The sequence below is a fragment of the Periplaneta americana genome, chromosome 12 (assembly GCF_040183065.1).
Source record: "Periplaneta americana isolate PAMFEO1 chromosome 12, P.americana_PAMFEO1_priV1, whole genome shotgun sequence".
In the NCBI taxonomy this organism is placed as follows: domain Eukaryota; kingdom Metazoa; phylum Arthropoda; class Insecta; order Blattodea; family Blattidae; genus Periplaneta; species Periplaneta americana.
Genome location: NC_091128.1, coordinates 102,506,483 through 102,532,312, shown reverse-complemented (window position 1 = coordinate 102,532,312; position 25,830 = coordinate 102,506,483). Strand labels below are relative to the sequence as shown.

Sequence of the window (25,830 nt, the reverse complement as noted above, 5' to 3'; positions counted from 1 at the left end):
ACACAAGGACATTATTTGCCGCTCATTACTTGCTCAATTACAGTGCGTTTGATTTATTATCATAGGAGCTACGACATGATAATGTTTAACAGTGCGGCAAATAGATTCCTCGTCTGGTAGCTCGGCAACGAAAGAACAAAAATAGCGAACGGTACTACCTACTTAGAGGCGGCCGGGTAGCTCAGTTGGTAGAGCAGCTGGTTACAGACTGGAAGGTCCGGGGTTCGATCCCAGGTGGTGACAGGATTTTTTCTCGTTGCCAAACTTTCAGAACGGCCCCGAGGTTCACTCAGCCTCCTATAAAATTGAGTACCGGGTCTTTCCCGGGGGTAAAAGGCGGTCAGAGCGTGGTGCCAACCACACCACCTCATTCTAGTGCCGAGGTCATGGAAAGCATGGGGCTCTACCTCCATGCCCCCCAAGTGCCTTCATGGCATGTTACGGGGATACCTTTTACCTTTTTTTACTACCTACTTAGACTTTATAGAGCCTTCACTTCCTAAGACGTAAACAAAGAGGAGGAGTCACGCCGGGAATAACAGCGTCGCAACTATACTACTAAAGGTAGCCTACCTATCCTTACTATAGGCTATGGAGACATGCAGGTTAGCGAAAGATTAACCTCACACCTTTTCTAGACAATCGGAATTAGTAATAGAATGAATGAATGAATGAAAGGGAGGAGAAACAGTTAAAAGATACACGATAACTTGTCCTTACATGGAAATTTAGGGACTGAGACGAAGTGTTTATGTGACCTCCAAGCCTGTTGGCCACTTGTCTCACTCCGATTTTCACTGTTCTGTTTGAAGGAACAAAATATAATTTGGAAGGGTAATGCCGAAAATGGACGTATTATAACAGCTACTACCACATGAAGAAGGGGGATGTCACAAACACGACTTATCAGCAGCAGTGAGGTGTCATCGAAGATGGGGTCCCTCAGTCCTTGCTAGACAAGGGATCCGAGCCCTAGCACTGGGCGAGTGACACTCGAGAAAGCTCTCCCTTAAGTATCCAAGGCAACACAGGAAAAACCAAGACTCCTATTTGTCAAGACTTCAATTAGGAAAAATGCTGAAATTTCTGTGGGAGAATATTTAGGTCCGTGCCATTTATTTAGAGCTCATCCCGATATTTATCTTTGCGCCTTAGAAAAAAAAGAAACAAGCAAACGGACAGGATGAGCTGCCACAATTTAGGAGACTAGCCAATTGGTTATAAATTAGTAGCAGTAGGCAAATAAACTAACTCCCCTACTGCCATGAATGTCAATTGTCTGCACAAGTGAGAAACTTAACCTTGTGCCTCCATGGCCATCCCACATGACTTTATTTTTCTTAGGAATGTCAGTCCTACATGCTTGCTGCCTTTAGCCCCAAGGAAATAAACCTGATAGTAATTTCTGTTATTTAGAGACTGAGTAAATCCAGGGCCAGAGTGCTATCGGAAGGATTAGACCAATCAAGAAAAAAATTATCACGTGAAGAATCGAACCTGCAACTTTCTGTCTTGCAGCGACTCTACCGCGTGCTCTATAGACTTTTAGGAAAATATGTAATTTTCAGTATTCCCGATAAATTATTTTGGTATTGTGTTGTCTGTCTGTTCTCCATCCGTCTTGTCTTCTCTTTTCTTACAGCTTTCATATGGAGGATTTGGAACAACAGAGTAATTTTATTATATGAATAATATGAGGAATTAAAAAGCAACAGTGGCGTAAATCAGCAATTGCAAGAAGTGAGATATTTTAACGTTAACATTCTATGTGGTTGACGAATCTGTCGAAATATAATATAAGACAATATTTGTGTAAGTATAATGTTGTTAGATATTTTAAGTACGGTACAAGAGAAAAGTTCACACTTTTTCTTTTTTTACATTCATAAGTTGAAATGTAAACAAATGCTACTTTTGCCACTGTTGCTTTGAACCCCTCATTATCTCCTAAGGTTAACGTCTCGTAGAGTCTGCATGCTAAATAAATTCGATCAGATTAGTTGACACTGATAAGATATAGCATAGCAGTAGGCCTATCTCCAAGTATCGATGTCTGAGTAATCTACATCTGTTGGAGCTATCAACAGAGTCACGGTGTTAAAGTGTGAACTTCATTCAGGATGTTTAAGTGCGTTTACAGAAATTTAACGTGACATAGTAAATTAAAAGTAATTTCATTGTTAAAGCAAAATCAAACTGAAGAAAGGTAGATGGAACGCTTTTTCATGTGAGTAAGTGTTAACGGAAATCCTTTGCCTGCAACAAGTCAGAACTCAGAAGGGCTTTCTGTTTGGCAGCATGCGTTCTGATCCCGTAAAGAGTTGTTTATAAGTAGAGCTCGGAAGTTCAGGCATTTATTTTGGCTAAAATAGACGGACAAATAGGTATTTGAAATTCAGGAAATAGACAGTAAAGTAATAAAAAAGGCATTTAAAATTTACGAAAATATCCAGTAAAATCATCAAAATAGTAATTAAATATGGGTTATTTGATAAACCTGTAATATTACTTTTCTTGGTTACATGCCACAAGATGTTTTTTCAAGTTCTCAACTGTTATAGTCAGCCTCCTATCAGAGAGAATGTTTTTCACAATGGAAAAAGACTATTACTTCCACCGAAGTGACTGGAGTATACTTAAAACATGATGTTGTGGATGGATTCATATCGGTAACAATAGCGTAAACTAATGTGCCAGTCCTATTAATCACCTTCAACATGATTCGATCTGTCAAAGAATTGATTCTTTTTCTCTCTCTGCACTGTTTTCTTGGAATATGTAGAAACTGAACCTCTCAAACAAGACAGACCAGCTGCCTTGTAGTGTGAGACATAATTGCAGTAACTCATCTTACCAACTCTCTCGGGCGACTGATCAGCTTAGGGCTGGTTTGTTCTTTGTAGACACGCCACCACATATTATTGAAATTTATTTATGTGAAGTGAGATTCTCAATAGAGATTTCCATTAAGCAAAAATATCATTTAATTTTTGTAACAGGCACTTCATCTATAAAATTAAAAAAATGTTTCAATTTATATTTTAATATATTCGAAATTCGTACAATTTTTTCCTTACACTTATTTAATATAATATACATAATAGCAGAAAATATCTACTAAATACAAAAAAAAGGCATTGAACCTTAAAATAGGCAACAGAAGTAAAATAGGCAAAAAAGGAAAATAAAAAACTCGTCTTACTTACAACTTATAAATGGCTTTTAAGGAACCCGCAGATTCATTGCTGCCCTCACATAAGCCCGCCATCAGTCCCTATCCTGTGCAAGATTAATCCAGTCTGTATCATCATATCCCACCTCCCTCAAATCAATTTTGATATTATCCTCTCATCTACATCTCGGCCTCACCAAAGGTCTTTTTCCCTCTGGTCTCCCAACTAATGTTCTATATGCATTTCTGGATTCGACCATACGTGCTACATGCCCTGCCCATCTCAAAAGTCTGAATTTAATGTTCCTAATTATGTCAGGCGAAGAATACAATGCGTGCAGTTCTGTGTTTCCCCCGAAATGTGCGGAAATGCGTTATTCTCTATTAAATGCTTTAATAAATCTAGCTGTTAAAAAAGGCATTTTGCGTAACTTTCGGACTCTGTTTATAAGGACTGGCCTGTACTGTATAGTATGGTGAAGGCAGTATGATGACGGAGTGCAAATTAGTTTCCTGCAATGTTCGAACATAAGAGAGGCAACCAAGACATTAAGAACTTCATCTTATTTTATATGAAAAACTAATCCTTATGTGCTAAAATTCTTAAGCGATTAAACATGAATGAAGAACAGCGAATATTTTTATAACAACGTGAAACAAACACGACAGAGCTCCTTTTGCAGAGCAAACATTGTTGAATATCGAACTTCGCCATACTCGACAAACTTGAACCGAACATAGTGCCTGTAATGCATGACGCTAGTGCAAATGTAGCTATAATAAAGTAGTATACTTAATAATGATTGCTGTGTTAGGCTTCTTTACCAAACACAAGGAATTGACGCTAAGTGGTTGATGTGTAGAAAAGAAAAAGGAACAACAAACGTCTGCAAAGAGCGGTATAAACTGATAGCCGAATTCGGAATATATATATAGTTGTATATGATAGGGTGCTTTAGTTTGTTCAATATTTTATTACTTTCTAAATCAGTAATCAACAACATACAGCCTTATTATCCATTCCTCGTCACTGCACCTTTTCTATTCATCCTCTCTCCAGTGCCGGATTTAGGCCTAGGCAACCTAGGCAGTTCCCTAAAGCGGCAATTTCCAGGGGGGGGAGGGGGGCATTTTCTCTCTTTCTCTTTCTCTTCCTTTTTTCTTTCCTTTTTTTTTTTTCATCTTCATTTTACAGTGAAATTTGTTTTTGAAACACTTGTTGGTAAATCTTTTCTGAAGCTTGTTCTTGAACACCTTGTGGAAGTCAGATATTGTTTTGATATCGATTGTCGCGGTCGTGGCGAGAGTAAAAGGAAAGTGTGCAGCTACATAGTTATATTGTAATTCCGATATCACATTATTATACTACGAAACTGCTTAAATTTAACTGCTTGTATAAACAAGAATGCGTTGTTGAAAATCAAATTGGATGTGTGTTTATTATTTATCACTATGAATAGTAACTACAACTCTCTCAATTACATTTCCAATGTAATATATCGTCAACAATATTATTTAATCACTTTCCAGCATGTCGATATAAAAAGTTTAGTCTATTCCACAAAGAGTTGGAGTTTATTTTTCAGTTTACCTGTATTTTATACTTCCTATCGAAGTAAGAAATGCTCGTAATAATTATAGCACCAACAAAACCGATCATTAAAAATAAACCAAAGCCTACCTTTCACAAATAAATTTTGTTTCAACAATGAATAAGTTTGAATGTTTGAATGTTTCTTTGTATCGATGACATCATCAATGCTTTCTTTGTGAAGAAGGTGCAAAGGAAATCTTTGTAATTCACAAGTAAGATGCATGTATTTTGATTCCAGTAATTTATTGTTTTCTAAATTGTAACATTAAATTTGAAACTAATTTAAACTAATCATGATCTGTATAATATCTGCTCATAAACTGTTTGTGACAGTTGGGGGGGGGGGGACAGCAAATTTTAGCACTGCCTAGAGGAGGCACTATATACCTAAATTCGGCTCTGCCTCTTTTACCGTGTCAGTTTGTTGCCTATGGAACTCCTTATCTCGTCATGTCAATTTGATCAGTTTAAATTAAGAATTACATACTTATACATGGAATTGATTTGTGAGTGTTTGTCGATTTTTATAAGTCATTCTGTGTTTTTGTGAAAGTTAGAATTTATAAACAGTTATATCACCGGTTCTTCTGTATGGTTGTGAAACTTGGACTCTCATTTTGAGAGAGGAACAGAGGCTAAGGTTGTTCGAGAATAAGGTGCTTAGGAAAATATTTGGGGCTAAGAGGGATGAAGTTACAGGAGAATGAAGAAAGTTACACAACATAGAACTGCACGCATTGCAGGCCTATTCTTCACCTGACATAATTAGGAATATTAAATCCAGACGTTTGAAATAGGCAGGGCATGTAGTACGTATGGGCGAATCCAGAAATGCATATAATATGTTAGTTGGGAGACAGAAGAGAAAAAGAGCTTTGGGGATGCCAAGACGTATATGGGAGGATAATATAAATATGGATTTGAGGGATGTGGGATATGATGGTAGAGACTGGATTAATCTTGCTCAGGATAGGGACCGATGGTGGGCTTATGATAGGGCAGCAATGAACCTGCAGATTCCTTAAAAGCCATTTGTAAGTAACTAAGTATTATGTATGTTTGTATAAATTGCCATATAGACCTATTATAAGGTAGAATCAATATTGTAAATTACTTAATTATGTATCATGTTTAATCAATATTTCATTATTATGTAAGCTCGTTAATGTTCATGATAATGATTTTATATTTAAGTATTAATATTATTAGGCCTACTTTTCTTATTGTTTCAATGTATATTTCACTTCTGGTAGTGTGGCTTTAACTCTAGATAATAAATTATAAATAGTTCCCAACCTTTTCAAGTCGGAGCACCCTTAACACTCGCGCTATAATTAATTAGGCTATTCGGACCCTCCGCAGGAAAGTAATAGATTATATAATATATAGAGTTATTCATAAGTCCGTGAAACATTTAAAACATTCATAACTACTAAACTACACAATGAATAATACATTAAGTTACTTTACATTTGAATAAAGAGAAACTCTCCAAGTTTTGTTATTTGCTCAACGTGTCCACCTTTGCTAATACGGCATACATCCATGCCGTAATCCATCTCGCTCCATACATGCTCCAGCATGTTGACCAAAGCCACGGCAGCTGTAATCAAGTGGCGAAGTTCCTGGAGCTCACCGATGAGCAGATGCACAAGACAATATCCTTCACAAATCCTCAAAAGAAAAAGTCACATGGAGTTAAATCCGGTGATCATGGTGGCCACTTCATTAACGCGTCATCTTCTCGTCCTGTGCGTCCGATCCATCTCTGTGGCAAATTTTGATTAAGATACTCTAAATCGTTGTTGTGATAGTGACAGGGAGATCCATCTTCCTGAGAGATGTAATCATTACTGTCTTCATTCAGCTGAGGCATCAGCCAGTTTTGTAACATGTCCAAGTAAATCAGCCCAGTGACAGTGGGCTCTACAAAGAAAAATGGCCCATACACCTTCTCTTTTGAAATCACACAAGACATTCACCTTAGGTGAGTCTCGCACATGCTCTATGACTGCGCAGAAAATTTCAGTTCCCCATATGCGCACATTGTGGCGATTCACTTTTCCAGAGAGATGAAAAGTTGCTTCGTCGCGATGAGCAAGTCAGCGAAACCGTCTACTTTAAATCTTTGACGAGGTCCTTGCATAATTCCGACATACAAAACGATTGCTCACGTTTAATAAACCTCATTTTGACATTATTAATAACTACTGCCACCTAGCGATAAATCATGGCAACTAAGAGCGGGCTTTTCTTATTAAAAAAAAACTTGGAGAGAGCCTCTCTCTATCGGCATGTCATTTACCATGATATGTTGCGTACTTTATTTGTTATTAAACTTTAAAATGTTTCCCTATGAATAACCCGGTACAATGTGGTCATTCTTAAACATAAGCATTTTAAGGAATTCTTACAACGCCAGTACTGAATGTTGTACGACTAGGAGAGAGAGTTTCTGCGAAGCTGTAGTATTGATTTCGGAAAGCAATTCCTAAAAAGTGACAGTATTGAGAGCATTGGCTCAGCACTGTCGAGAACGGTCTCTTGACGAAGACGATTATCGTGCCGAACTGTAAAGACTTATCAGCGCGCAACTGTCATCAGCTTGCAATTAAAAAGGCAGTCTACAAAATGCACAATGCTTTTAACTCATTTTGCTCGCATTGTCGTTTTATTTATTGCGACATACCGGTACAATTTTGTATAGCCTGTCTATTGTTCAATTGTTAGAAGTTGCACGTTATTCTTTAGTGATTCAGTGGCGACTCGTGATATTTTTCTTGTGTAGGATATGAGATTGACGACTGATGACCAAGACAGAAACTAATAATAATAATAATAATAATAATAATAATAATAATAGAGCATGCAAAATCAATACAAGTAGGACTATGTTAGTCTGACTCACCATTCTGGAACTGGCAGTTGAGCTATGCACCGTGTGAACAACAATGACAAGTCCAACTAATCCAGCTATTGTCAAACTGCCTAGTCAGTAACTGGTACCTTGAGACACACAATTTTTTAAAAAATTGCACATAAGTGACCGGCATTACCTTACCTTGTAGCATTCTTCCGACAGTGTGTACAGCCATGTTGGTATGCTGAGGTAAGAAGTGACTTTCACGTAAGCTTCGTCGACAGACAAATCTCTGAGACTCAAACCCTCGAAAGATTCCCACCCAGGATCCTCGGTCCAGGACATCTTGGTGAGAAGACGACTTCAACGTCAGTGAGTCTAAAACAATATAAAGTCCTTCAGGCAATCAGTGTAATTAAAAGCACTTTAAATCTTATCAATGAATTCCGCGTCAGAAGGTCCAATTTCTAGGTCGAAAACATCACTTCATTATGATAGATATCTTAGATATCTTATGGTTGAGAGCAGATGCGTGTAACTATTGCTTTCCGTGATTTCTTGAATAGTATCTATATCAGAATCCACAAAATGTAAGATATACAGTAATAAATACAAAACTATGAAGTTGGGCATATTTATTTTTTATAATGGATGTATTTTATGCAGAACATCTTTAGACTTAGAGGTTGTGCGATGTAAGATCTGTGGCTCGCGAATTCAAACTCAGGAGACCATGGATCATCATCATCATCATCATCATCATCATCATCATCATCATAGTCGCCACTACCACCACCATACCGCTGTCGTCACTAAATCGCCGTCTTCGTAAGCATCACTATAATATCATCATTGTTAATTTCACTATTTCTTTATAGTTGTCACTAACTCCTCGTAGATGTCAAAATCTCGTCGGCGTAGTTGTCACGATCTCGTCGGCGTAGTTGTCACAAACTTGTCACCGTTGTTACCACGATCTCATGATTTTATCGAGTTATCACGACCTCTTCGCCGTAGTTTTTATGATTTTATCGAGTTATCACGATCTCTTCGCCGTATTTATCACGATATCGTCGCCGTAGTTATCACGACCTCTTCGCCGCAGTTTTCATGATTTTATCGAGTTATCACGAGCTCTTCGGCGAAGTTATCACGAGCTCTTCGGCGTAGTTTCCATGGTCTCGTCGCCGTTGTTGTTAGGATCTCGTCGATGTAGTTGTCACGATCTCGTAGCCACAATTCTCACGATAGCGTCGCAGTAGTTATCAAAATCTATAGTGTCACCAATATCGCTATATCGCCTTTGATACCAATATTCTATCTTAGTTTTTCGCACTATTTCGTCGTCGTTGCCACAATTCATCATCGTTACCACTAACTCATCGCCATAGTTGTCACAATTTAGTCACCATAGTCATAATCTAGTCATTGTAGTAATCGGTAACTCGTCGTCGCGGTTGTCACTCCCTCCTCGTCGTTACACTTGCCACTCTGTTCTCGATTGTCACTCTATTCTCGTTGTTGCGGTCATCACTCTCTCTTCATCATTATGGGTGTCCCTTCTCACCATCTCGATTGTCACTCTCTTTTCGTCATCACTGTTACTCGGTCTTGTTATCGCAATTGTCACTATCTTCTCATCGTCACAATTGTCACTAGGTCAATACTGAGATCCGGATTCCACCTAATTAATTCCTTTATTATTGTTAACTTACAAAATATGAGCTGTAAGTACCTCTATGGTCCTAAAAATAAGTCACCCACGTAGCTCAGGCGATATCGCGTTTTCGTCCAAATCCGGAGCTGCGGCCGGGTGTGGGTTGATACCTGCTCATTACCTGGTTTGGTTTTTTCGAGATTTTTTCAACAGTAAGGCGAATGTCAAGTAACCTACGTCGAATCCTTGGCCTCATCTCTCCAATGCCATCCATCACCAATTTCATCGACGATAGTTGATACAGCGTCGCCAAATAATCGATTAAAACGCCTAGAAAGGAAAAGATCTAAGTATTCCGTTGCTGAGTAATTTCTTAATTTTATTTGTTGTAAAGAATACTAAATCCAGCAATCAAGAACGTTAGAACGAGAGGAAAGGGTTAATTTTTGAACATATTTTCAAATATTTCGCTGTGCAGTACCATTCAAAAAGTGCTAAAAATAAAGGTAGGCGCTCAGTTACTGGAAAAAAATTCGTTCGGCGCTGTCGGAATTTTATTATAGTATCGCTCACTGATCCGCAATTACGAATTGACCATCAAATAGTGTTGTTATATTTTAGGTACCGCTAGAACGCATTATTTGATGATGTTCTGGACTGAACCTGGAAATAAAGTGAATAGCTTTGTAACTTAAATAGGCTAAATTATGAAGAACATACCTGGTTCATTCATTATTTCCCCAATCTCATCCCACAGCTATTATGTTCTTTTTGCATATTACATTACTACGTATAATCCCACATGTACTTTGTAAAGCTCTTCGTACTGTTGGATTAACAAAATAAGCTTCGCGTCATGCATTTGCCTTGCAATCGATATAATTCCCGCGACATTACTGACATTCTTTATTTTCATCATGGCCCGTAAGGAAATCCGTTAGAATTCTCTGGTCAGAATTCTGTACGGAATCTGGTCATGCAGGCAGAGTTGATACGGCTAAGTGGGCGATGCTCCATTTAAAATAGTGCAAAGAACGTGCCGAACGAATTCGTTCCGGTAAGTAGGGCCTACCTTAATAATCGATTTGGATATGGTACAGAGATATTAATGTTGTAAATAATATAAGTAGATTAATTTATTGATAAAAGATTTGAAATGATAAGTTAAAAGATATCTTACACTAACACAATGCCACAATGTTCTAAACCTAATGGTATGTTGAATGCCTTGCCTTCTTTCAAAAAAAAAAGTATTAGGTACAAAAATGTGAATAACACATTTAAAATCCATGGAATGTTATCTACTTCCGAAGGCCCATGTTCTCAGTATGGTATGGATTGTGGGTGGAGGATGAGGCAAGCACACGCATAATATGCTATTGATGTGTGCTCATTGCGTTACATCCATATTCTCTTGTGGTCGAGAAATGGCTAATAGTAAATTTTCCCTAGAGTCCAATCATTCAGGAACACGGTTTTTTCACGTGCCGTATATTTTCACTTCATTTCAGGAAGTCATACTATGCACTTTCATCTCCTTCGACTGGATTTGATCCTAAGAACCTCGGAACTAATGGCGAACATCGTGACCGCTGATCATCGAGAACGACTTTGGAAAGTCTAATTTGAGTTGTCTATCTTAAAATCTGAAGTCTACTCATCATTGTTATATTCACCATATCATCATAATCGTCAACGTTCTGTCATCAGCGTTGTTGTCATCATCACCTCATAATATGCCGCACCACAATCATATTTATCATACGATTTTCACCACACAATATAATCACAGTCTACTATATACAGTCACGAAGCTTGAGTTGTGAGGGTGCTAGAAACAATAGACTGTGTCAGTACTATTTCGCATTGTCTGTAATGAGACGATATTAGCGATCCTAGTGGTTAGCAACTATCTATGGATGCATATTTAGTACATATTGAGTTTCGTAACTGTATATACTAGACTGATATAATCATCACTGGCACCTTCTCAGAGCCGTTGTCGTTAGCGTCTCAGAGCTATGACCAACACCGTAACAGCCACCTGCGTACCTCAGTCGGCTGAGGCGCTTGCCCGCCGATCTGGAGTTGCGCTCGGGCGTGGGTTCGATTCCGCTTGGGCTGATTACCTGGTTGAGTTTTTCCGAGGTTCTTCCGAACCGTGAGTCGAATTTCAGGTAATCTATGGTGAATTCTTGGCCTTATCTCGCCAAATACCATCTCGCTATCAGCAATCCCATCGACGCTAAATAACCTAGTAGTTGATACAGCGTCGTTAAATAACCAAGCAAAAAAGTCTCCTTATCAGCATCATGATCGTCATCTTCTCAGCGTCGTCACCGTTATCGTCTCAACGCCGTGATCTCACCTTCTCAGAGCAGTAACCATTACCTTCTCAGTCATGAATGTCATGATCGTCAGCTCAGAGTCATGACAGTCACCGTTTGAGAGCAGTCACCGTTACCGTCTCAGAGCCGTGATCGTTATCTCAACGTCGTTTCAGCGTGGTGACCTTTACCATTTCAGCATTCGTTTTATAGTTTTATAGAGACCTAACCAGATAATTAATCAGCCGAAGAAGGATTCGAAACTATGTCCAAGCGTAACTTCGTATCAAGCGACTACCGTAGTGAGATAGTCCAGTAGCTGTGGAAAGTCTTTTGTGTGAGCTTTTAATTTATTGCCTTTGATTTTCAACCTCCATTTAGCAAGTCAATATGTAGTTTATCTAGTGCTTCCTGCAGTTGAAGGCATGCATAATTAGTGTATATTTGTGACTTATATAAATGACGGTGTCATCAGTGTATAAACGTAGTTGGCATTTGGGGTGAGCATGTTAGTGTACATGCCAAGGGCGGTGCCGGACCGGGTGGTTGCACTCTCCTTAGGCGGCGCGATCCGAAAGCTCGTGAGTTCGAATCCCGCCTCGAGCACACGGATTTAGGCAACCTAGGCAGTTGCCTGGGGCGGCGATTTCCAAGGGAGGGGCGGCATTTTTTTTTCATTATACAGTGAAATTTGTTTTTAAAACACTTATTTGTACATCTTTTCTTAAGTTTGTTATTGCGGAAGTCGGATATTGTTTTTTTTTATCGCATTGCCGTGGTCGTGGCGAGAGTAAAAGGAAAGTGTGCAGCTGCATAGTTATATTGTAATGCCGGTATCAACTGCTTAAATGTAACTACTTGTATAAACAAGAATACATTGTTGAAAATCAAATTAGATGTGTATTTATTAGCTATCTATCGCTATGGATGGTAACCACAACTCTCAGTTACATTTCCAATATAATATATAGTCAACAATCACTTTAATCGCTATGGATGGTAACCACAACTCTCAGTTACATTTCCAATATAATATATAGTCAACAATCACTTTAATCACTTTCCATCATGTGCACTATATAATATTCGATATGAAAGGTTTATTCCGCAAAGAATTTGAGTTTATTTTTCAATTTACTTATACTTACTATCGAAGTAAGAAATACTCGTAATAATTACATCACCAACAAAACCAATGCTTAAAAATAAACCACAGCTTGCCTTTCACAAATCAATCTTGTTTCAACAATGAATAAGTTCGAATATATTTCTTTACATCGAGTCTGTTGTGCTTCGTCAGATCGACTTCGATGACATCATCAATACTTACTCTGTGAAGAAAGTGCGAAGGAAATATTTATAATGCACAAGTATGATGCATGTATTTTGATTCCAATGTACTCGTATTATTTTCTGAAGTGTAACATTTAATTTAAAACTAACTTTAAACTAAACATGATCTGTATAATATAGGGTTGCCAACTTTTGTTGAAGAAAATACGGGAGACTAAGGAATCGACAAAATTTCACATAGAAAGTAGACAAATTATTCGGTTCAGTTACTAAAAACAACTATATTCTACACTTCGGCAGCTAGGCTTAAATTAAGAGTATTTTGATACAAATTTTGTCTCGCGTAATGGTTGAAGTCGACTGCAGTTTTCAGCTCTGATTTGCTTAAATATGTCGTGCTCACGTTTCGAACATCTGTTCAATTGTTCACAAGATGAAACACCCTCTTTGTATGAGCATTACCACTTGGTATGCTTAGAACGAAACTGGTCTTTTTTTTTTTTTTTTTTTTTTTTTTTTTTCAAATTTATAACATTAACATGGTTTGATTTTAAACGTGTGAGCACTAAAACCCATTTCCTGCAAGCTTTACTTTCTATAAACACTGCACATTTTAATGCATCTCTTGAACAACAAAATTCATCATATAAATCATCATTCACGGCAAAATCAAATGTTTAGAATAAAAAAATTTACATTATGCAAAAACAAGGGAGAAAAATGCTCCAAGAGAAGCATAATACGGGAGCCGGGAGACTGTTAAAAATTAGGGACAAATACAGGAGATCCCGAGAAATACGGGAGAGTTGGCAACCCTAGTATAATAGCTGCTCATAAACTGTTTGTGAGAGTTGGGGGGGGGGGGGCAACAAATAATTATGATAGAAGCACAAGAGAAAATGTTGAGAAAATATGGGACAGAGAAAGTTACAATCGATGGTACCCATGGCCATGGCATGGGAAATTATGGTTTCCAGTTAATTACATGACTGACGATAAATGACATTAATCAAGGGTTCCTACGTGCACTTTTAATATCGAATAGGACTGATGAAGCAGTACTTTCCATACTTTTTTTTTTCAATTGTGTGAAGAAGAAACTGGGAATTTTAACAACTAGAGAAAGTGTTGCGATGCTGAAAAAAATATATTTTTTGAAAAATTTGCGAAAATACGTTTTCAACATTCTTGGTATCGAAAAGTATATTTGGGCATGCCATTTATCTGTATTTTGAATAACGTCTGATAAATATAAACGGTAATATTATTCGCAACTTAACAAATAAAAACCGATCGAGTTGGCTCAGGCGGTAATGACTGAGACACGAATTCGGGAGGTCCCGGGTTCAAACCCCTTGTCCGGCCAATATATCTCATTGGATATTTACATATCATGTTCCATCACCGCCTCAGTCACCAATATTATAAACATTAATCAAAATATAAAATCAGTTTTATTAACACAAATCAGCCACGATAGAAAAGGAACTCAACAATAGTAAAAAAAGGCCTACTGATAAACCCAAAGATCCTTACTTACTTACAAATGGCTTTTAAGGAACCCGCAGGTTCATTGCCACCCTCACATAAGCCCGCCATCGGTCCCTATCCTGTGCAAGATTAATCTAGTCTCTATCATCATAACCCACCTCCCTCAAATCCATTTTAATATTATCCTTCCATCTACGTCTCGGCCTCCTCAAAGATCTTTTTCCCTCCGGTCTCCCAACTAACACTTTATGTGCATTTCTGGATTCGCCCATACGTGCTACATGCCCTGCCCATCTCAAATGTCTGGATTTAATGTTCCTAATTATGTCAGGTGAAGAATAGCGTACAATGCGTGCAGTTCTGCGTTGTGTAACTTTATCCCTCTTATCCCCAAATATTTTCCTAAGAACCTTATTCTCAAACACCCTTAATCTCTGTTCCTCTCTCAAAGTGAGAGTCCACGTTTCACAACCATACAGAGCAACCGGTAATATAACTGTTTTATCAATTCTAAATTTAAGATTTTTTGAGAGCAGACTAGATGATAAAAGCTTCTCAGCCGAATAATAACAGGCATTTCCCATATTTATTCTGCGTTTAATTTCCTCCCGAGTGTCATTTATATTTGTTACTGTTGCTCCAAGATATTTGAATTTTTCCACCTCTTCGAAGGATAAATCTCCTATTTTTATGTTTCTCTTTCGTATAATATTCTGGTCACGAGACATAATCATATACTTTGTTCTTTTTTGGATTTACTTCCAAACCTGTCGCTTTACTTGCTTCAAGTAAAATGTGCATGTTTTCCCGAATCGTTTGTGGATTTTCTCCTAACATATTCACGTCATCCGCATAGGCAAGAAGCTGATGTAACCCGTTTAATTCCAAACCCTGCCTGTTATCCTGAACTTTCCTAATGGCATATTCTAGAGCGAAGTTAAAAAGTAAAGGTGATAGTGCATCTCCTTGCTTTAGCTCGCAATGAATTGGAAAAGCATCAGATAGAAACTGGCCTATACGGACTGTGCTGTAAGTTTAACTGAGACACATTTTAATTAATCGAACCAGTTTCTTGGAATTGTTGCGTTATGCATAAAACTCAAGTCGCGTTCGAGCGGGAACTACATTTGGCGCTTTATTAGGATGGGATGTTAGTGACAGTGACCTTGAAGCTTATGTAGGGGAAGTTATCTCCTTCAAGGCTGCTTATAGGATACAAGTAAAGTTCCTAATACTGTTAACTTAGTCAATTTTATAAAGAACATTAACTGTAATTTAATGTAGACAGACTCTATAACGGTATTCTGGTATAACAATGAAAATACATTTATGAAGATGTAGCATTAACATAGGCTATCTATCTGTTTCCAAATACTAAAATGTTTTTTTTCTAGCCAGATGTTTCGTAATTACATTACACAATAGCACACGTTTATCATTGGGTATATTATGCTGCTGAAAGTAGGCCAGCAAAGCTATGATTTATATTCTTGTCACTTAAGGTAATTCAAATTACAGATATTACGAACATGTCTTTTTAAAACACTTGGCTTTTACATTTGTTTCAAAATTATTTCGTCATATTATGGCAGACTAAGCATGATGCACCTGTTACTTACAACAATACAATACCATTGATATGATGATGCACTGTCTAATATTATTTCGCACACTCACCTGTTAAACACAAATACTTTAAGTATAGATCTTTGTAACTTTACACGATATTTTAAGAAAGCGATGAAAATATACCGTGTGTCATGCAAACAATTTTGACATAACTGAGACGCGTAGATATATACATATTTTAAGATCCATTTTGAGTGTGGTACGTACTTACACTTTCACAAGAATGCAAGTAGGCTAACTGGGCTAACCGGTTGTAATACTTTCCATGTCTGTGTGTTCGTACGATAAGTCACATTCACCGAGAACGCATACGCATACTAGGAAAGATGGCGTAGGCCTACTATCACATTTTTTTTAAATTCATTAATGTATAATAATATATTATGTCTTTCTTTAAATATTCTCCATTATAAGGTTGTCGCCCTCAGTATTATAAATCGAAAAGTATTACATTTCAAAACAATTGTAATATCTTTGTCTAATGCAAATAAATATTTACTCATTTTTCATGTGAATAATTATTTCATATTTATTTATACTCAATGAAATATACGTTTCATTTGCGTAAATGTCTTTGTCTTGAAATTGCATTATTCTGTATTTCTTTCATATGTTGGTAACGTGATGTGATGAAGTGAATGTTGAATGGAAGTGGTACGTCTTTGGGTACCACAGTCTAGTATATACAGTTACGAAGCTCAATACGTAGTAAATATGCATCCATAGATAGTTGCTAACCACTAGGATCGCTATTATCGCCTCATCACAGACAATGCGAAATAGTACCTGCACAGTCTATTGTTCCTAGTACCCTCACAACTCATGCTTCGCGACTGTATGTAATAGACCAACGAGCATAGAATGGATTCTGTGCTCGTTGTAATAGACCGAAGTGCTGCCATGCATACATTCAGTGTCGCCAATCTAGCGGATTTCGCGCTAGATCTAGCGTTTTTGGGCGTCAGTTTAGCGGGTAAAATTTATGAAATTTGTATTGTTGATATAGGGATTTAGCGGGTATTTTTAGCACTCACAGCGGCAAAATAATATAATTTTACATTGAAAATATAGCAATTTGGCGGTTTCTGGACGGCTTCACAGCAGCACTGCATGCATCAACGAGTTCTCGTTGGCATACATGCATAATTTGATTCACGTAGTAGCCTTGCGCTCGTTCGTCATCTTGCACCGCAGCGTATAGAGTGAGATATTTTAAATAGTTGTCATACGTTTTCTCATATTTCTGAAACATTTTCCATGACTGCTTGAATTGCATTATAGCTACCCCTTTTCATGCTACTTAGTTGAAGGGTGCCTCGGCTTTTAGCTGCCTAGAGCGACAAAAGCCATTTGTTCTTGAGCAACTTTGTCTAGTCACATATAGTATTGGGACCCAGGTTGCTGTTAGTTAATGGTAAGTTAAATAAATATTAACATGTGCCCAGACAAAATATTGTAGTGGAAAATTTCAGTATACGGTTTCCTTACTGACAATTATATCTTAAAATACTAAAAAGAGCAGATTTGTCTGTGTTTGTGGAATGCGCATCATCATGCCTACGAAAATGCACTTTTCAGTGCCAATAATTTATTTTGTGTGCACAAGGTTGGAGTTTTGAAGTAAGAGGGAAAGGAAGGGATAAATCGCAATAAAGAGAACGCCAGTAGGGGAAGTTATCCCCACCCACATGAAATTTGCATTCGACACAACACTCGCCTAACACGTAGTGTGTCTGATGAGCTAGTAGGGGAAAAGTGGAAGGGGTGGTGGACGGAGCTTCTACGTTCTGCTTATTGCGATTTTACCAAAAAAATAATAAATTAAAAGAAAATTATGTGTAGTATACTGTACAACAGACTGAAGAGGTTATGGAACCCATAGGTTCAGTGCCATCATCGGTCCCTATCCTCAGCAAGATTAATCCAGTCTCTACCATCATATCCCACATTCCTCAAATCCATTTTTATATTATCCTCCCATCTACGTCTCGGCCTCCCCAAAGGTCTTTCCCTCCGGCCTTTATATATGCATTTCTGGATTCGCCCATATGTGCTACATGCCCTGCCCATCTAAAACGTCTGGATTTAATATTCCTAATTATGCCAGGTGAGGAATACAATACGTGCAGGTCTACATTGTGCAGCTTGCTCCATTCTCCTGTAACTTCATCCTTCTTAGCCCCAAATATTTTCCTATGTACCTTATTCTCGAACGCCCTTAACCTTTGTTCCTCTTTCAAAGTGAGAGTCCAAGTTTCACGACCATACAGAATAACTGGTAATATATTTGTTTTATAAATTCTAATTTTCAGGTTTTTGAGAGCAGACTGGACGTCAAAAGCTTCTCAACCGAATAATAATAGGAATTTCCCATATTTATTCAGCGTTTAATTTCCTCCCGAGCATTTGGGGACAATTTTTTTACAGTAAAGCTAAGCCTACTAACATTTAACATTTTGTAACAAATGAGTCGCTTCTTTTCTTAAACCTTCAATAACATTATTTACTAGTTCACTAACATGACCAGAAGCTAGACTATAATTGTTCATCCTACTCTTTCATCCAGTAATTTCTTAAATCGTCAAAAATGAGTATTAATAATTATATTCTTCTAGTTCCAACTAGTTCGGCAGTAAAATTAGTTTTCATAAACAAATACTACCGGTACTTGAGATTTTACCAAGTTATAAAGTCGGACATGGGAAGACCACGAAAGCGCTGGCATGAGACCGTAACAGATCCTGTAGGGTCTAATACGTGAGGGATATGATGATGATAAAGTCGGACATTTTCCATTTGTTCCAACCATTTTGCTACTGGAGCAGATATTTGTGACATTTGTCTGAAAAATGTAAGAATAATATCTAAATAAATATTAGATCTAATACATATTTGCAGCTTTGAAGTAACTGCCCCACCTTCTCAACATAAGCCTGGTGCACTACAGTGAAATTGACTTCCCTGAATGATTTTCGTTTAAGTATGAAAGAAACATGTGCTTGATTTTCTTAGACATATGAAAGAAATTGTTTTGTTTTTGTTACTGAGGTCCACCTTGAGAAGAAGTCGATCTATGAGCCTACAGTCAACTATTTCAAGCTGAAATATGCCTTAATTCACGTTGAGGTATTCGGCTTGCTCATAGGTGCTCGAGGGACTATACCAGCTTTTTTCGAAGAATTTCGACGGAAATTTGTTCTGCCAACATCTTTGATGACATTGTGATAATTGTGTTAAAAAATCCTGCCAAATCCTAATTAATCACATGGTGCCACATTAATAGCAATTGTAATGTTTCACGCCTTTTCTTTGTTTCCCCCCTTTTTTTTTTAAATTTAATACCTATGTTTACATAATGTATAATAATTTTTTTGAGGATATACTGAGTTCGTAAGGGCTACTCTCAATGGGGGGCAGTTTAGTATTATTATTATTATTATTATTATTATTATTATTATTATTATTATTATTATTATTATTATTATTGTATTAAGTTCAATATATCTTGTGCATTATCTCGCTGAAGAAGCTGAATTTATGAGACAAGCAAGTGATATGAATTGAAATAATTATCTCCCATAATTCTCTTCAATAATTCGCAACTTTTTAACATGTATATGGCGGAATCTGTAACCATATAATGGTAGTTTACATTTCTGTGTTTAATTTAAAATTTATGCAAAGCACTGAGGATTGCTTGCAAACAAGTTTTGCTTTTTATAGCATCTAAAAATGCACATTCTAACAAAAGTATTTTCTATGCAGATATTACATTTTAAGTTGTTTCATCGCAGATTAGTGCTAAATCCGTCTTCCCTTCCAAAGACTGTTTTACACTTGCAAATACATAATTCGGTGGCGCAATTAGTAACATATTATTTCCTTAGTTGGTTGGCTGTAGGGAGATCTCCGGATCATAACGAATTAAGAAAAACCAGTAAGCATAAGGAAATGGAGTTAGTTTGACCAACATAAAATTGTATTAGAATTTATATTCATACCTAGAACATACTTCAGAAGCCACACACATATTGCACGGTCATCTACCTTTTCCACCAGGATTTGAATTTCAGAAGCATCGTGGTTGCATCTTGAATAAATTCTGTTCTTTTTCTTAGTTTTTTTTAAGCTCCATTGTTGCATGGCATTTTGGTACTGGAGTACGTATTTATCTTGCACTTTAAATATTCCTTATTTTTAGAAACATGTTTCAGAACTTTTGTTGTACGACCCATCTTCACAACTAATCCTTCAAACACTTAAGAAATTTTGAGATTGCAGTATATTGTACGCAAACCCTACACATGGGCATATGGAGGGATGAAAACTACTTGCCAGAAATACAAAAGCTAAGATTCTTGGAAAACCCTAAATGAGTAAAATGATCCTTTCCTTCTATTATCTCACGTTGCCTATAATAAATTTTCATAGTGAAAGTAAGAAAGGTAATAAAAAAACCATTAAAGCCATTTACTCTGCAACTAGGCTACCAGTGATCAATTTTATTAAAGAAACGTCTGCTAGGATTTAAACACAGACAAATTGAATAAATTGATAGCCTTATGGTTTTATTAGGTTTGTTTCAAATCGCATTCGGCCATTTCAGAGTCACAATTTTAACGTCCCTGTCCCACACCACTGCCTGAAGAGTCGCCTTTTGTTTGTGCTATAGTATGCTCAGGTCTGAGTCTATGGATCCATGTAAAGGCTGAGTGCCATCCACTGGTATCTCCCGGAACTAAGGACGTCATGTTCCATCCATAACTAGGCCTATTTACATTTTTGTCAGGCTAGAAAAATCATCCTTTATTTTGCTTCAAGCACATAAATTTAGAACAAAATTTGAAACTTATTTTCTATGAATATCACTAAAATCTTGTGCTTTTCTCAAAATGAGTCGATTTTGCTTCAAATTGAACTTTTAGCTGTAATTCGCGAAAATAATGTCAATATTCTACTAACCACAATCACACGAGTCATAAAAATATCTTCATTTCGCTACAATATATTTTTGTGTCACATTTATCATTCATGCAAAATAAAAAAAAAAGTGTGTCTTTGTCTATTCACCTAAGGGGAAATAACCACTTATTTGCGAGAATATAATTCTTTTGCTATCACAGCAGGGCCATTTGCTAATGTAATATGATTTGATATGGTTTTACATGAATTGAATACCAAAACTTGCAACACTTGTTTCGAAATTTGTTTAAACCAATTCTTAAGACATACACTATAAACACTATAAATTGCTAAACTGCCAAAATTATAGATGGTACATATCAATATACTGAGCGAAGTATGTAGTGAAATTTAATTATTTCTTATAATTTTTTTGATTTGTAAAATACCATGTTTTTAAGATTGATAGAATAGTCTAATACTTTTTTTTTTTACTGCATGTGAATATCATTGCCAATAACCTTGCGCCCAACACATACCAATACACAGCAGACACAAACGACTGCTTCAGGGTATGTATCGATGAAAATAAATGACTGTCTATTATCATTTTCTTAAAAGTTAGACTCACAAAACACTTTTTTTTTTTTTCGGAGAAACCGTTGACAGTTACAGAAAAACATTAGGTATTTGATTTTTCTCTTCAGTTATACACAAACGATTAGGGAAAACACGGAAATTTTACTTGAAGCAAGTAAAGCGATCGGTTTGGAAGTAAATCCCGAAAAGACCAAGTATATTATTATGTCTCGTGACCAGAATATTGTACGAAATGGAAATATAAAAATTGGAGATTTATCCTTCGAAGAGGTGGAAAAATTCAAATATCTTGGAGCGACAGTAACAAATATAAATGACACTCGGGAGGAAATTAAACGCAGAATAAATATGGGAAATGCGTGTTATTATTCGGTTGAGAAGCTCTTATCATCCAGTCTGCTGACAAAAAATCTGAAAGTTAGAATTTATAAAACAGTTATATTACCGGTTCTTCTGTATGGTTGTGAAACTTGGACTCTCACTCTGAGAGAGGAACCTAGGTTAAGGGTGTTTCAGAATAAGGTGCTTAGGAAAATATTTGAGGCTAAGCGGGATGAAGTTACAGGAGAATGGAGAAAGTTACACAACACAGAACTGCACGCATTGTATTCTTCACCTAACATAATTAGGAACTTAAAATCCAGACGTTTGAGATGGGCAGGGCATGTAGCACGTATGGGCGAATCCAGAAATGCATATAGAGTGTAAGTTGGGAGACCGGAGGGAAAAAGCCTTTAGGGAGGCCGAGACGTAGATGGGAGGATAATATTAAAATGGATTTGAGGGAGGTGGGGTATGATGATAGAGACTGGATTAATCTTGCACAGGATAGGGACCGATGGCGGGCTTATGTGAGGGCGGCAATGAACCTTCGGGTTCCTTAAAAGCCATTTGTAAGTAAGTAAGTTATTTATGCTCTACCACCAGTATTTTTTGACAGTTTATATCATTTACACAATATGTGTGTGTGCGTGCATGCAATTGACAGATGCACAGGCTCTTTACAGCTGAGAGGTGTCTTGTCTCTTCCTTCCTCACATTTCCTCGTATATAATTGCTTCGTTAAATAGTTTTAATACATTGATGTATTGTATTCTTAATATATTAGACTGTAATGGAAATGACACCTTTTTGTTTTTCATGTTCAGAAGGATAAAGCAGGTTCCAACACATCTTGGTTACAGACATAGATCAGGATTGGTACCGTCCTGCTTTACTCGCACAATGGTTATTCGAGCACAAGTTAGGTACAGGATTAGTTAACGATTCTGTTATCAGGTTACTATCCTTCATGAGATGTTCCTTTTGTTAGCAACTCAAAGACGAATAAAACATTTAGAGACAGCTTAGCAGTAGGCTTATGTATGACGTCCTAGAAACTAGCCAACTTTACTTTCACTATTCATATTCTTACTAGGTAGAAGAGACTGTTGTACCTACAGCATGGTGTACCTTTGAACATTTTTTGTTTTTTTAATTTTTGCTGCTGCCTAGAGGACTCAAACTGAAGTAGATTGTAGAGAAAGCCGCTAAGTAACTCTGGTCGTAGTTTCGGTTTGATTTATTGCAAAGTTTGAGTTCTGTGGACAAAGCAATTTTTTTAGTATCAAAAGCAGTGGTGTAGCGTCAATGTAAGCTAAAAAGCTAAGCTTTCCCGATTAATAATAATTTCATAATAAACCTGCAGTTTATGAACAAAATTATTTATTAATTTTAATACAATTTATATTTACGCGTTAAATATTGTGATGTGGCAGGTCAAGATGATTCATGATGCAGCAGTAAACTAGAAGCCTGCACACACCAACTTCCAAGCAAACTGATTTCTTTCACTCATTCTTCTGTGTAACCCACCCCGCAGATTTTCCATCCTTTTCTAACTAAACTACCCTGGTCGCAAGAAGCTAGCTTTTACATTGAAAATAATGTAGTTTCCGAGTTATCCCTTTCGTGAGTTGTGTTCAGTTGAAGTGTTAGTGTGCACTGTGGCTGATATAATAAATAAGAAGTGAAATAACATTTCCTGACACTGATTTACTTGAATTTTTAGGGCAATTCTATTATCAAGACTGGCTTACGAACAAAAGTGCGATTTAAAAGACAAATGACCGTGTCTATTTGTTAGAGATATGAAATCATATATTATTTTACTACGTACCATTTGAGGTCATGCCTTATTGGTGTTACTTACGAGGTTCCAACCAATCTTCGGACTGCTGACTTGACATTGACTACTATTTATTTTAAGACTATTTTTGTAATACGTTTTCTCATATGTACAAGAAAAACAACTTGAGTTAGCTTCCCTTGCTCAAAATTTCATGCTACGCCACTGATCAAAAGTAAACATTTCCTTCATTGATATGTTTTCTAACACAAAACCAGATTGTATTTGTGACTTCAATCAAGTACAGTGTTGTTCCCTATCATCTGGTTGAGTAATAACATATTTTATTTTCCATGATTTATTCGAAACTCTAGTTTTGGGAGCCATATTTGTTTAAACGTGCACCCTCTTGTACCTTTGAACACAAAACATCTTGTACCATGGAATATGTTCCAAGGAACACGGTACTGTCGGTGTTTGTTTTTTATTTTAAGATCATGTCACGAAGTAAGTCTGGAGTTAAGAGGCCCCCAATTGATCCGGATGCCTTGAAGAAAGCTCTTGAAGTAGTTGTTGCTCCTCCAGGAAATAAAATCTCAATCAGAGAAGCCTGCTCTGATTTATGATGGCAAATATATTTTAAATAGGTCAGTTTTTGTAGCTGTATTCCCACCTATATTCCATGTGTTCCAAGGTACATTTTATTTTTTCAGTTCTTAATAGATCTCTGTAAAACAGGAAAATACATACAGGAAGTTGTAAAGGAATCTTCAATAATTATTTCAAGCATTTTTTTATTTTAAAAATTCCATCTCTCAAAATTAAAAAAAATAAAATGAAACGTGAAAAGTTTCAAGTTACAACAGTCTCCCATACCATTTCATATTATTTTGTTGATTCTCACATCACATTTCTCGTATGTACCGAACTAGTCACATAGTTTTATACATGCAGAAAATATGTTGAGACACGTGTGAATCAAAATCTAATTTAATATTTAAATATTGTCCCTCTCTGCAGTAATATGGTTGAAAACATTATGCCTTGGACTAGTGATATAGGATGAGCATTGGTTCAAGTCGTGAAATTTCGGCCAGTGTATCAGACAGGCAACAACCCAGAATTGTGAGAAATAAAAGGAGTTGGAGTAGGACTGTTCCCGGTATATTGTATGCTAGCTAAACAGCTGAAGTGATCGTCATGCTGATCACACATTACTCCATACTGAATGGAAGATAGTTATGTTGAGGCATGAACTTGAACTTTTTTTTTATATAAAAATTATGAAACAAAAGAAAGTACCAGTAACGCAGAAAGTAGGGAAACCCAATTCTAGGCGCATATGCATACTAATCTGTGACATAACCCATTCTTCTAATCCAACTGATGTAGTATAAGCTGCAGAATGGAGTAATGACATAGTTTTAAAAGTTTTTTCGGGGGGGGGGGGAAGAAGGTCCATGTCCTAGGTGTGTTGGAATATGTTCTGCAAGTCCTAGAACTTGGTATGTATTTCATTTAACTATCTCCTTTCACTTTCGTGAACTCTGGTAGCCTAAGTATAAAAGAAGTAATTTCTGCAGAAAATTCTGTTTGAAGTTTTACTGTTAATGGTACACATTTTATCCTGTAAGTATGTCATAATGTTAGTAGGTATTGTTTACATGGTCGTTTTGTGAGGTCATACCGGACAGTTTAGACAAAGCAGACTGATAATGAAACGAAGTGTTGCACAATCCCCTTTACTTACATCTACTTCCTTGTGACTGAGCATTATTTTTCCTAGTATAAAATTTGTTTCCTTGATAGTCTGGAATGCGTTAATAAGACCAACATATTCGAGATGTAAGCAAATGTGAAAGTGTTGTTTTTATAGAATTTTAAATAGTATCAGTAACTTTAGATATTTACTATTTCTTGCTTAAAATATAAATGAATACTGAATTGGATAAGTGCAATAGCGTAGGTAGTACTCTGTCCTTAAGGTTGTCTATTTGTCAGATAAAAATTATCTTAATTGAGGTGATTGTGTGTGCTGCAGCCCATGAAACATCTGGACATGTGGAAATATGTAGTTACTAAATATGGTTTTCGTATTTTTTTTTTGTTAAATAATTATTAAATAACACATCTATGAAACAGTAGCAGGCAAGTTTTATTTGGTGCAGAAGTTGTGCGAGTATTATTTCATATTACAT

At 36.7% G+C, this 25,830-nt stretch overlaps 2 protein-coding genes across 10 annotated transcripts in view; one reads left to right on the top strand and one right to left on the bottom strand.

Annotated features, from left to right (window-relative positions):
- The window catches only part of Hgsnat (Heparan-alpha-glucosaminide N-acetyltransferase), a 55,950-nt gene extending 39,559 nt beyond the window's left edge, over positions 1–16,391 (bottom strand). The window contains exons 1-2 of one of the 3 annotated variants that reach the window (XM_069841813.1): positions 16,231–16,391; positions 7,828–8,004 (exon numbers count right to left, since the gene is read on the bottom strand). In XM_069841813.1, the coding sequence (XP_069697914.1) occupies positions 7,828–7,971 (144 nt within the window). In that variant the 5' untranslated portion in view covers positions 7,972–8,004; positions 16,231–16,391. The other 2 variants (XM_069841811.1, XM_069841812.1) reach the window with 2 other exon arrangements.
- The window catches only part of LOC138710740 (caspase-1-like), a 40,822-nt gene continuing 17,075 nt past the window's right edge, over positions 2,084–25,830 (top strand). The window contains exon 1 of one of the 7 annotated variants that reach the window (XM_069841817.1): positions 2,084–2,227. Coding sequence is in view for 2 of the 7 variants with exons in the window: in XM_069841814.1 (XP_069697915.1) it covers positions 25,565–25,594 (30 nt within the window). In the remaining 5 variants the exon portion in view is untranslated. Of the gene's footprint in view, positions 2,232–17,159; positions 17,438–24,159; positions 24,280–25,361; positions 25,478–25,549; positions 25,595–25,830 lie in introns of those variants that run through there. The other 6 variants (XM_069841819.1, XM_069841818.1, XM_069841815.1 and 3 more) reach the window with 6 other exon arrangements.